Raw genomic sequence first — 12,510 nt, forward strand, 5'->3', positions numbered from 1 at the left:
AAGTGAGGAAGATGAGTTTTTCCTTACTTCTGGCCCAGCACTCTATCCACTGCTCCACCTTGCTACCCACCAAGAAGGGAAATACAGTTCAATAAAACCTCAACCTTCCCCCTCAACTGTCTGTCATTCTTTTAGGATTGTCAGTGTTTTCAAATATGGGAAGAATGTCAAACAAATATAGAGCCAATTTATATAACTTTTTTCTCTTCCTTACCATGCTTGGGATTATGGGTTGAAGAGATTTTCCAGGCATTCTATTTTTGAATCAGCACAGTTTTGACTATAATAAGTTCCTCAAAAATGGGATTCCCATATATGAGCAAATAACAGGAAAAGAAAATGAAGCAAGAACTTCTAACAGGAAATTGAAGAGTTCATTTTACACTGGACAAAGAGTCAATGGAGGTGGTGATTGATGAGGTCACATGGTGGTTTGAGATGGCAAAAGAAGGATATTGGACATAATTAGGTTTCAGTTATAACTGATATAACTGGGTTCCAGGTTTTTTAAGGTACATTTAGTATTGAGGCAGGTTCCCCACAGTTTGGACTCTGATGAAAGACAAAAGGGTGCTAGTAAAGATAGCAAGTAGGCAACACCAGCGACATCTAGAGAACCTCCTGTTGTCATGATGACTGAAAGAGGTTAAAGAGTCCCCTCTCAGCCCCAGGTTTTACTGTCTTTTTCCAGATGCTGGTAAAAGCCAAGATGCCATTAGTGGGACATAGCATGAAGATGGATCTTTTGCACCTTCATGAAAAGTTCTACAGATTTCTCCCAGAATCCTATGAGGAGTTTAAGCTGAACATCCATAGCTTGTTTCCAGTCTTCATAGATATTGAGAATGTGACAAAAGAGATTTGGAAGGAAATAAATTTCCCAAGAGCTTTAAATCTTTTAGAGGTTTATGAAGTCCTAAACAGTGACCTGAGTCCCACCAAGAATTCTTGTCCAATGGTTATCCATCCATGCAATATCAAATATGTTGAGACCAAATACTGTCATGAAGGAACTTATGACATCTTCCTTTATAGATCATTTCTCTTGAAGGTGGCACAATTATTACCACTGGAGCCCACATTCTTTCAATTTCTTGACATGCTTGCTCCCTATGTGAACCAGACAAACCTTATCTGAGCATGTATTTCTAAAATTAATAAGGGCAGTCCTGGATGTAGGCCAGTGCAAGCCTACTCTGTGTAAGATGTGTCAGGTGAATGTTCCCCTAGAGTCAGAGAGCAGGAATGACCCTTTGAATTTCTGTGGTCCTATTCCCCCAGTAGCCTTTATCCACAAAGTCTAGAGGTAACCTGGGACAGATGAAAAATAGATCTATTATGAATTGAAGGACCCCTGCAAATTTGATGTTCAGCAATTCACCTGGAACCAGCTTCTGCTCATGACCAACAAGTTCAAAGATGTCAGGATGGTGTTGCAAGAATATAGATATCCCCTCTGACCTCCAAGTGACCCTGTACCAATACAGAGGCATTGACTTAATATCAACCACATATGACAAATTTCTGCTGTTGTTACTGCTTGGACTTTCTGGCTTTTATTCGTGGAGGATCTTCATCGCACATACAGTGAAGTCTCCAGGAACTGTTACCCCATCTCAGCTTTGCCCTAGGATTGCCATTCTGCATGGATTGGCTCTTAAGAGTATTTTGGCATGGGCTTGTGAAATCTTTCCTAGGTTTCCTCTCCTATTCCATATCTCTTGAGCATGTCCTTCTCCAGAAATCTGGTGGCACAAAATTGCGGATTGAGTAGCCTTGGTTCATCAGAGAAAATTCCTTCCCAGAAGAAATGGGAAAAAAATAGGAATTAGAACAAATGCCTAAATCATTTTGATGACTGCATTTGCCAGTAAATTTATTAATCAGATTGCAGAGTAGCTGGTAAAAATATCTTGTAAGAGGAGAAACAAGTTGCATAGATGAAGGGTTATGCTAACTTTTATTTTTAATATCTTTCAACATCATGAGGAGAGCAAATGACGGGTGGGTTTAGGGGAATTTGGGTTCCATTTAAGAATAATTTTCTAAGAATATTTAATAAAGAAAAAGTTTAATTAGGAAGTTAGAAATAAGTAAGCAGATAGTAAGCTAATCGAGCACTCAAATTCAAGTTTCCTCACTTCAAACCCAACTCCCCTACCACTAGACCAGACCTGTAAGAAGGAAACTAAATGCTGCCTCTGCTTTTCATTTTTTTAAAATGCCTTTTTCAAATACTGATGATTTGTAAATTTTCTAAATTGTTTCAAAATCCCCAACTCCCCATGTTCTGACCAGCTTCATCTTATGTTCAGATTGGGAGAGAAGACGTATTAGATATAACAAAGTAGGAGAGCTAGTAGAGAATTTCTAGTGTGGGACAACCTACATCCACCTGTTAAATAAAAATTGTTGCCTTAGATGTTCTGGTCCTGGAAGGTGGACTTCCCCTGACAATTTCTGATAATCTCTGGGTCCTTAGGTCTCTCCGTGACTCATATCATTCCAAGACTTCTATCAATCAAAGATGGAAAAGTCCTGAGAAAATTAGCATGGCATGGTGATAGTAGAATACTTGTCCTGGTAGAATCAGGTGGTTTCACCTAGCCTCTGACAATTAGTACCTGTATGACCCTGGACAAATCACTTAACCAGTGCTTAGCACAGTGCACATAGTAGATATCTTAAAAATGTTATTGATTTGATTGATTGACTTAACCTCTCTGAACCTCAGTTTCCTCATTTGTAAAATGGAGATAACAGTAACAGCCTTGTCTGCCCCTTGGGGTTATTGTGAGGTTCAAATGAAACAAAGTCCACAAAGCACAGTACCCAGTACAAAGAAGTTCTGTTGCTTGTTGACTCGACAACAAATGCTTGTTGACTTAACTTTATAATTGGAAGGCATTGTATAAATGTCAACTGTTATTATTCCAGGTCTTTGTTATAATTGAAACCATATTGATTGTAAAATAGACTAGACGTCTGCAAGGGGAATTCCAAATCCATAATCCCAAGTGTGGGAAGGAAGAGAAAGAAGTAATATGAACTGGCTATATATTTGCTCGACTTTCTTGAAAACTTTGACATACTTGAAAACACTGATAATCCTAAAAGAATGACAGAGAGTTGGAGGGGAAGGCAGAGATTATATTGAACTGTATTTCCTTTCTTGGCCAGGTAGCAAGTTGGAGCAGTGGATAGAGTGCTTGGCCTGAAGCAAGAATAGGATATCTTCCTGAGTTCAAATCTTACCTCAAACACTTACTAGTTATATGACCCTGAATGAGTCACTTAACCCTATTTGCTATTTCACCACCACCCCACTTTTCTATTTACTATTACCTTATTTTGCATTTCTCTAATGAACTGATTATGCATTGTGTATTATAATTATCTATGTATGAGTTTTGTCTTTCTGCTAGACAGTAAGTTCTACTGGGGGTGGGGCTTATCTCAACTGTATCTCCCCCAGTACCTGGTACTGGGCACTCAGTGGATACTTTATTAATATCTGTTGAATTAAATTGCAGGAGTCAGTCTTCAAATAGGCAAACCTCAATGGAACAGAATTACAGTGAGTGAATCGTCCCTCCCTTTCTCCCACATTTACTATCCCAGAGGCAAGAATGCAGAGAGATCTCCTACATCCCTTCTCTGCCTTTCTTGAATGTCTCCATAGGCTGGACCAGATTCATTTCTTTATAACTTAGAGACATTGACCCTGCCATACCATGACCTATGATCAGGTGTGCCAAACACGTGAGGAAGCAGGGGGAGGGGAATTGAAAAGGAAACTTTTTAAATGGGAAAAATTAGAGGATGAGAAGGAATCAAATTTAAAACTACAGTTATCCCTTCCTTAGGGGGGCAGCACACTCGTGAACTGGAAAATCTGCATAAAATTTTCTGGCCATCCCTTGTATTAGAGAAGAAGTCTGAATTATTATGTTTATTAAAAGATAAAATATGTTGATATTATACAATTTATATATTTTTATATTACATATATTTTACTTATATTTTATGTTATTTTTACATATATTTTATGCATTTCTGAGATTCTAAACTTTCTCTGTGTCATTAGCTGGCCTTCATGGGTCATCTGCAGCTTCTACAAACTCCCCCAAATTTCCCATTTAATTTCTTATGCTGACCTGTGATATATCAAAACCATGCTGGGGAAAGTCATGATGTGGAAGGGATAGCTGTAGAAGAAACCCTATAGATCATTTAGTCCAACCCCCTCAAATTACAGATGAGGAAACTGAGGATCAGAGATGTTAAGACACTTGCTGAGGGTCACGTTGCTTTTAATGGTTTTCCAAGAGACCAGAAAAATTAAAATTACCTAAAAAGCTTTTGAAAGTGGGGAAAAGGTACCACATACCCACAAAGGATGTACCACATTCATCAGACGATCACATTCCTACAAGCAAGGCATGCAATAAATTCATTTGATCAGTCATAAGAGCGGCTGTAAGGTGTGGTAGGAAAAGGACTGGCCTAGAATTCAGGAGTCCTCAGTTTGTATCTTAGCTCTGCTACCACCTCCTTGGGGGATTTTGGGCAAATTGACAAATGCCTCTGGCAATCCAATTTCATCATCTGTAAAACGAGAGCATTCACTACTGCTTTAGGGCCAAAATGAAGTAAGAATGGTTTTTAATTTTTTAATTTTAAACATTTAAATTTAAACAAATTTTAATTTTAAACATTTTAAAAATAAAACATAATTTTAAACACTCTAGTTAATGTTCTTTCCAATGTACCCGACAGCCCCAATTTTAGTTTTAAAAGGTAAAAACTACTCTTAGCTTGTGGCATACAAACCCAGGTGGGATTTGGCCCTCAGGCCTTAGTTTGTGGATCCCTTTATTAGATGATCCCAAGAGACCTTTCCCTTCAATAAATCTAAAGGCTAATTGCATTTATTGTACTACTAAGACCTTAACCAGAAGGAGGAATGTAAATTATAAACTCCTTGAAGACAGACACTGACTTTCATGTTTTATTGGCATCCCCAGAGTCAATGGTTATGCTATGTATATAGCAGATTTAAATGGTGGCTGGATTGGACTGTTCTAGAAAAGAGTGAGGAACCAGAAATGTCTTATAATAGGGATCTTAAAATCACTATCTAAAACCAGGTAAGATGATTGAGTACTTGTCGTTGTTTAGTCTTCATGACCCCATTTAGAGTTTTCTTGACAAAGATACTTTTGAGCGGTTTGCCATTTTCTTCTCTGACTCATGTTGCACATGGGGAAACTGAGGCAAGCAGAGTTGACTTGCCCAGGGTCACACAGCTAGCCTGAGGCCGAATTTGAACCCAGCGCTGGACCTGGAGCTGGGACGACAACCACCACAACCCCTTCTGGCTTCACCTGACTGCATAGGCGGGTAGAGGAAGGCGAAGAGCCATGTTAACGAGATGTCTTCGCTTCGTTTTCAAACGCCAGGAGTCTTGCAATGACACCGTCAGATCGCTAGAGGGTCGCGGTTCTCCTCCGCAAAATCGGCCAGGTGAAAGAGCGGGCCTTTCCATTCGACGGAACAGGGAGGATTCAGAAGGCCCCCTGCTCCAACCTAGAGCTCCGATGAGAAATGGTGGGTCTGGGGAAGGTTAGGCGCGAGGATACCTGGGGGGACCTCAATGGCCGGAGCTGCCCCTTGCCCGAGGAACCCCGAACCTGGGCCCAAGGAAGGTCCTCGGTAGGCGACGCCGCGACTGGTCCCACGCGCGACTGGCAGCAGCGGAGCGGGCTGTGACTGCGCGCAGTTCGTCTGTGGGGCTTCAGAGGGAGCTATGGAGCTTCGTCCGGTCCGACTGATCTGGACCTGAGGGCGGTGTCGAGGGCTGGGAGGCCAGCCCGGGGAGGAGGGACGGGAGGAGGAGACTGGACCTGGCGCCCAAGAGGCTTTGACTGCCGGGGCGGCTGGGGATGCTCAGGTGCGCCCGGAGCGCAGCGCAGCACAGTCCGTACGCACGCGCCTTCCCACTGCCGGCTCGCTCTGTCACTGTCCCGGAGCGGACCTCACTTCAGCAAAGTACCAAGGTGAGTGGAAGGCCTCCGAGGGAGGAGCCCCAGAGGTGTGCCAGAGGTGTCTCTGCGCCACCGATTTCTGGGAAACCTGGCTCGAATATTTGGGACTTCGAGTCGATCTCCAGCTGCCGGTAGGTCTGCTGGTCCGACAGCTCGCTTTCTCTGGCTCTCTGCTCTACAGCTTTCTCAGCCGGGAGAGTAAGCTGACCTCCATCCCAGCCAGGGTCTGAGCGTCGAGCCCTAGTCATCTACATTCCCCAAATAGAGCTGCTTCCAGCCTGGAGCAGGGGCAAAACCGGGACCAACCCAAGAATCTGGACCAAGCCTCCCCTGCCCCTTGCTCAGGGATGGCTTATAAGCACAGTATCCCTGTAGCCTTGACTTGGTGGGTGTTCAGAGGCAGGAAAATGCTGATCACTCCTGAAGTAGGAAAGACCCCTGAGTCTCCCGACTCAGCTTCCTATAGCTACATTCCAACAGTAAGAGGCCCCCGGGGCCACTGTGCTCTCAGGGATCTGAATTCTGAAGCAAAGAATCCTGAAAAAAGGACTCCATTGACCACGCAAACTGTGGTTGACCCCTGGCACTTTTGGAGAAGTCCAACTGTTTCAGGAATTTAGCTAGTTTCATCCTTGTTCAGGTACATTTTCTTTTCTGTCGAATAACTCCAACTCAGTCATTGGAGAGAAAGGAGGGAAAAAGTTAAGGCTTTAAGACTGTCCACATCAAAACAGGTTCAAAAGAATCCTTAAATTGTAGGTGACCACTGGTGCAAGGTCCTGGCAAAGTTGGGAGAGAATGAAATCAAAGATCCAGGTAGAGAGATTGAGTTTCGGCTACAAATACCTCTTCTGTCAACACAGGGAAGGAGAGTGGGTACTAAAGACATTTCCAGGAAGGTTATGGCGAGGTCTCTTGTCCAGTGGTTTAGATTATCTCCTCAAGTATGGGAAGTTATGAGACAGCGGGGGTGGAGGGAATGGAGGAAAAAAGAAACGTTTGAAATTGGTCTGATAGTAATCGATAAGGGCAGAATAGATGTATGCTTGAGCAGTGATCTTCCTTGAGTTGTGCATGGCAAATTGACAGGGAATGAAATCAAATCTATATCCTGATTTTCTTCAGTGGTGCTCAACAATTGGAAGCAGGGTGGAGAAATTAAGAAATCATATGGTAGAAGTTTCCTAGATAGGAAAATTTTCAGATAGGGTCTTGGGAGAGGGATGGCTAGGGATCCTAAGGTGAAATAGAGTGAAAGATAAAAGTAGCAGACTGGGATCCAGACTGGATAGGAAAGGGAAGCCAGAACAGGGAAAATGTGAAAAGATCATACCAGGGTTAGAATCCTAGCTTGCTATTTATTATCTGTGTAATGTTAGTCAAATTGCCCTTTCTGCGCCTCAGTTTCCACTTTTGTACAAGTGACAAGATTGAACTAGATGACCTCTGAGATCCCTTCCAGTTCTCTATATATGACTCTATGATCCATCTAGAGATCAGCCTCATTCTCTATTGAAAGTTAATGACTGTTGGCACTTGGAGGGAAAGGAGGGCTTATGGACTTAGCTATCAAAGAATTAACCTGACAAAAGAAAATCCCTTTCAATGAAAGAAATTGTGAGAATCAAACATCAGAAATGGTAGCAGCAGATGGATTATTGAAGTCTAACCTCCAAAATCATAGATTTGACAGATATATTTTCTTATGATTACAAAATTTATTACACACAGGGAAATGACACACTACCTCCCTTTAGTCTTTAGTCTCAATCTCTGTTGCAAAACTTAGGTCACTTCCACAGGGCTGTTCTCAGAGTGTCACACTGACATATTTTCTTAACAAATCAGAGGAAACCAGATTTATTTTCCATCAACCTTGCAAAGCACTCAGTAGTAAAAAAGGCCCTGTCTCTCCTTAGGCTAGAAGTGTTCTTGATGAAAATTTCCAACAAATAATCAAAATCAAGTATTTCTGACTATCTCTTATTAGTCTAAAAATAAAATATTTGAGACTTTAAAAAACATTTCATTTTTTATTCCAGTAATCCATTAGGATTTTCATAGGTTGGGCCTTTAAAAAAAGTTATTAGAGTAGATGTATAGAAATGCTTCCTCTGAGTTGGGGAGTGAGAATGTCAGAATAAGAACGCAGAGCCCAGAATAAGAATGCAGAGCCGAGGTACCTGTGGGGTGAGCTGGAGCTATTTGGCATCCAATATGTCACCAATTCTTTTTTTCCAAACACCACTTTGTTTCCCTTTCCCTGGTCAATCTCAGAGCTTTAGACTCCAAATCCATTGTTTCCGCTGTACCATACTGACTTATACCCTCACCATTGCTAATGAGATTCATGTGGGTGCTTAGGGGTCTAGGATAGAGGAAATTCTGTAGTGGAGAAAAGGAGAAACCTGAAATCCAGTTTCCTGGCTAAAGAGCTTGTTGTTCACTTGTTTTTCAGTCAGGTCTGACTCTTCTTGACCCTATCTGGGGTTTCCTTGGCAAAGATACTGGAGTGCTTTGCCATTTCCTTCTCCAGCTCATTTTATACATGAGGAACTTTGGCAAACAGGGTTAAGTCACGTGCCCAGGGTCACACAGCTAGTAAGTGTCTGAGGTCAGATTTGAATTCAGGAAGGTGAGTCTTCCTGACTCCAGGCTTGGCACTCTATCCATTGCACCACCTAGATACAAACAAATCAGAACAGTTATCCAGCGTACAGAGTATCCATCCTTGCCACATCCAAGTCCCTGGACTCTCCCTTCTCTTGCTCATGGAAGCCCATAGCATTAAAATCCATTGCATGAATGATCATAGATCAATATATAGCTATAAAGAAGGGGCCATAGAGATCACAAGATTGTTGACTTAGAGCTGGAATTGATCTCATATCTCCTCTAGTCTAACCCCTTTATTTTACAGATGAAAGAACTGAAGCCCAGAGAGGGTGTTACTGACCCAAGATTACATAGAAAGTACATTTACATCAAACTCTTTTGATCCAAATCCAATGTCTTTTTCTTTACTTTATGGCTAACCTACTTCATTGTGCATATCTATGCACATATATCTAGTATAGTTATCTAAGATCTAACTATTCAAATTATGGATCATTTAGATCTTTCTCTTTCACTTCCTCCTACTGCCCCTTGCTTGACTGTCAGTGCTAAAGAGTAGGGGTTGGAGAATGGGTAGCACCTAACAGTAATTTGGGAGTCAGAAGATCTGGGTTCGAATCTCAGCTTGAGTTCAATTCTACAAACCTTTATTAATTGCCGATTGTATGCCAGGCAGCATCTGAGGACTAAGTCTAGTGTACTTGCCCTGTCTTTGCCTTCTTGGAGCTTACCTTCTCCTGGGGGAAAACAATATGCATACAGAGAAGAAAATACAAAATCCATACAAAGTAAATACAAAATAATATCCAGTTAGGGCAGAGGAACACTAATCTCTGGGGAGGGGGGTTGGAAATCTATCAGTGCCTTGTATGAAAGGAAAGTGAACTGCACTCTTTGAGTAAGGAGGTAAGAGCATTCCAGGAATGTTGGCCAATCTGTGCAAAGAGAGAGAGGCAGGGGAAGGTAGGTCAGATCAACATGCATTTATTAAACACCTACTATGTGCCTGATACTGTGCCAGAAGTCCCCTGCTCTCAAAGAGGTCACAGTCTAATAGCACAGACAAGATACAGAGTGGATAAATTGGAGATTATCCCCAGAAGGAAGGCACTAGGATTAAGTGGGATTGTAAAAGGCTTCCTGTAAAAGGCAAAATTTTAGTTAGAACTTGAAAGAAGTCTGGGAAGTCAGGAGGTGAAAATTAGGAGAGAGATTTACAAGCATCAGGAGAACCAGTGAAAATGTTAGTCAGGAGGAAGACGAGGAAGGAGGTCAGTTTTATTGGATCACAGAGTACTTGAGAAGGAATAAGGTATAAGGAGACTGGAAAGTTATGAGGGGCTGAGGTTACAATGAGAAGCCATTCGCATTTAAATGACCAAGAGGGTAACAAAGTGGGGTCATCAGATCTGTGCTTTAGGAAGATTATTTTTTTTCTTAACACCAAGGCAATTGGTGTTAAGTAACTTGTCCAGGGTCACATAGCTAGTAAGTGTCTGAAGCCAGATTTGAACTCAGATTCTCCTGACTCCAGGGCCAGTGCTGTATCTGCTGCACCACCTAGCTGCCACTAAGAACATTAATTTGACAGAATAGAAGATGAACTGGAATGGGGAGAGACTTGAGGTGGGGAAACCAATCCACGTGCTATTGAAGTAGTCCAGTATTGATGGCAATGTCAGAGGAGAGAAGGGGGCACATAGATGTTTTGAAGGTGAAATTGACAGGACTTCACAAAAGATTGGATATGGGGATAGAGCAAAGGACGAATAGAAACTCCCAGTGGAGCTTGGATTACTGGGAGGATGGTGGTGCCCTCGACAGTAGTAGGGAACTTTTGAAGACAGGAGGATAATGAGTTCCATTTAGGAGGAAGAAGTAAGGTGGGGGTCAATTTAGAAAGATAGGGAAACTAAAAATTGCATATGACTTTCAATACCAAACAGAAGTGTTTGTATTTTATTCGTGGGGGAAAAGGGAGCCACTAAAGTATCTTGGGCAGGGAAATGGTGTTCTTAAATCTTTGCTGTCATTTTGGCAGCTGAAAAGAGGATGGATAGGGTAGGGGAGAAACCAGACACAAAGAGATCAGTTAAGAGGCAATAATCTAAACAGGAGGTAATGAGAGGTTGAACTAGGGTGGCCACTTTGTGGATGGAGAAAAAGGATGTTTGGGAGGAATATTAAGAAGCAGAGTTACAGGAATTTGATTTGGCATGTCAGCTAGCCCCACTGAGCCTAAGTTTCATCATCTTTAAAATGGGAGTGATAATATTTGCACTTCCCACCTTTCAGGGTTGTAAAAATCAAATGAAATGTGCAATATTATGGAAATGCTTGCTTTTGTCCATAAATAAAAATACATTTTTTTTAAAAAGAGATAGGATAGGTCTTTGTCACTGTAAAGTGCTCCACAAAAGTGAGTGGGTCTAGTAAAAGACATAATTAGGAAGACACTGAGAATTGTCTCTGGGGAGTTCATGTTTTAATAACTCCAATAAAGTAGCTGAATTATAAAATAAACCTACAAAAGTCACTAGCCATTCTGAATATTGCTAAGAAAACCAGAAGCAACAACAAAGGAAATTCCACTCAATAACTATAATAATGCATAAAATATTGGGAACTGACCTATCCTCACACTCAGGACTTATAAGACTATAACTACACAACAACAGAAATAACAGAAGATATAAATAATCAAAGAGAGATTTCATTGTTCACACCAATAGAATTTTTTAAATGACACTACTGAAATTAATTTACATATTGGTGGCCATACCAATCAAATTAATAAGGAATAACTGTAAAGAACTCTGCTGTCCCTACCAGAAAACTCCAAAGTACCAGGTCCTTTTCAGTGATTCATTAGTGAAGCCCCTAAGGAACCCTATAGGGTTAGATGGGTAGCTGTAAGGGGAAAAAACAAGACTTTTTGGCAGAGAGCACAGTCAAAAACAAATATCCTGGAGAAGGAGCCAAATTATAAGTGCAGATAAAGGGAACATAGATTTCCCTCAGGTCTGGCTGGCATTAGCCCCAGAATGAGGCTCCTTCTTAGAATGGACAAGACAGACAAGAAAGAGACCAAGAGAAAACTAGTTGGGAAAGGTCAGGGTTTAGCAGACCACACTTCTTTCACTAAGCACCCCACCTTTTCTTACTCCCTTTCCCAGGGCCAAGCTTCACCATGGCTGCTGGGGAGAAGATCAAAGACAAAATTAAAAAAAACCTGACCGTGACTGGTCCTCAGGCTCCCTCGATCAAGGAGCTGATGAGATGGTACTGCATGAACACCAACACCCATGGCTGCCGACGGATTGTGGTGTCCCGGGGCCGTCTCCGAAGGCTTATTTGGATCCTATTGACACTCTCAGCCGTGGGGCTGATTTTGTGGCAGTGTGCCTTGCTCGTTCTTTCCTTCTATACTGTCTCTGTCTCTGTCAAGGTCCATTTCCAGAAGCTCAATTTCCCGGCTGTCACCATCTGCAACATCAATCCTTACAAGTAAGAGGCTGGGATATGAGGAGCAGGGAAGGGGGGTCTGTGAAGTGGCCAAAGCCAACCATTCTACTCAACATCTTGGGATTCCCTTACAATAGAATCTGCTGTGGTTACTGTGATAATATAGTTTATACAGGTTCATAGAGTGAAGTTTCCTGATCTTTTTCTTTGGGGTGAGGAGAACACATAAATGGATATTGTTTTATATACCATTATTATATACTATTATATACTACTATATATCATATACTATTATATATAATATGTACTATTATATTCTGCTATATAATATTAATATATATTATGTATGCTACATATTATAATGTACTATGTAGAGAGAGAG

At 41.5% G+C, this 12,510-nt stretch overlaps 1 protein-coding gene and 1 pseudogene across 1 annotated transcript in view; both read left to right on the plus strand.

Annotated features, from left to right (window-relative positions):
* The first annotated feature begins 95 nt into the window (after positions 1 to 95).
* Positions 96 to 5,943, plus strand: LOC140504207 (poly(A)-specific ribonuclease PNLDC1 pseudogene; annotated as a pseudogene).
* A 16-nt stretch (positions 5,944 to 5,959) lies between these two features.
* Positions 5,960 to 12,510, plus strand: part of SCNN1G (sodium channel epithelial 1 subunit gamma) — a 30,526-nt gene continuing 23,975 nt past the window's right edge. The window contains exons 1-2 of the mRNA XM_072607227.1: positions 5,960 to 6,059; positions 11,840 to 12,170. Of these exons, the coding sequence (XP_072463328.1) occupies positions 11,854 to 12,170 (317 nt within the window). The 5' untranslated portion in view covers positions 5,960 to 6,059; positions 11,840 to 11,853. The remainder of the gene's footprint in view (positions 6,060 to 11,839; positions 12,171 to 12,510) is intronic.

Source organism: Notamacropus eugenii, chromosome 1 (assembly GCF_028372415.1).
Source record: "Notamacropus eugenii isolate mMacEug1 chromosome 1, mMacEug1.pri_v2, whole genome shotgun sequence".
Classification (NCBI taxonomy): Eukaryota; Metazoa; Chordata; class Mammalia; order Diprotodontia; family Macropodidae; genus Notamacropus; species Notamacropus eugenii.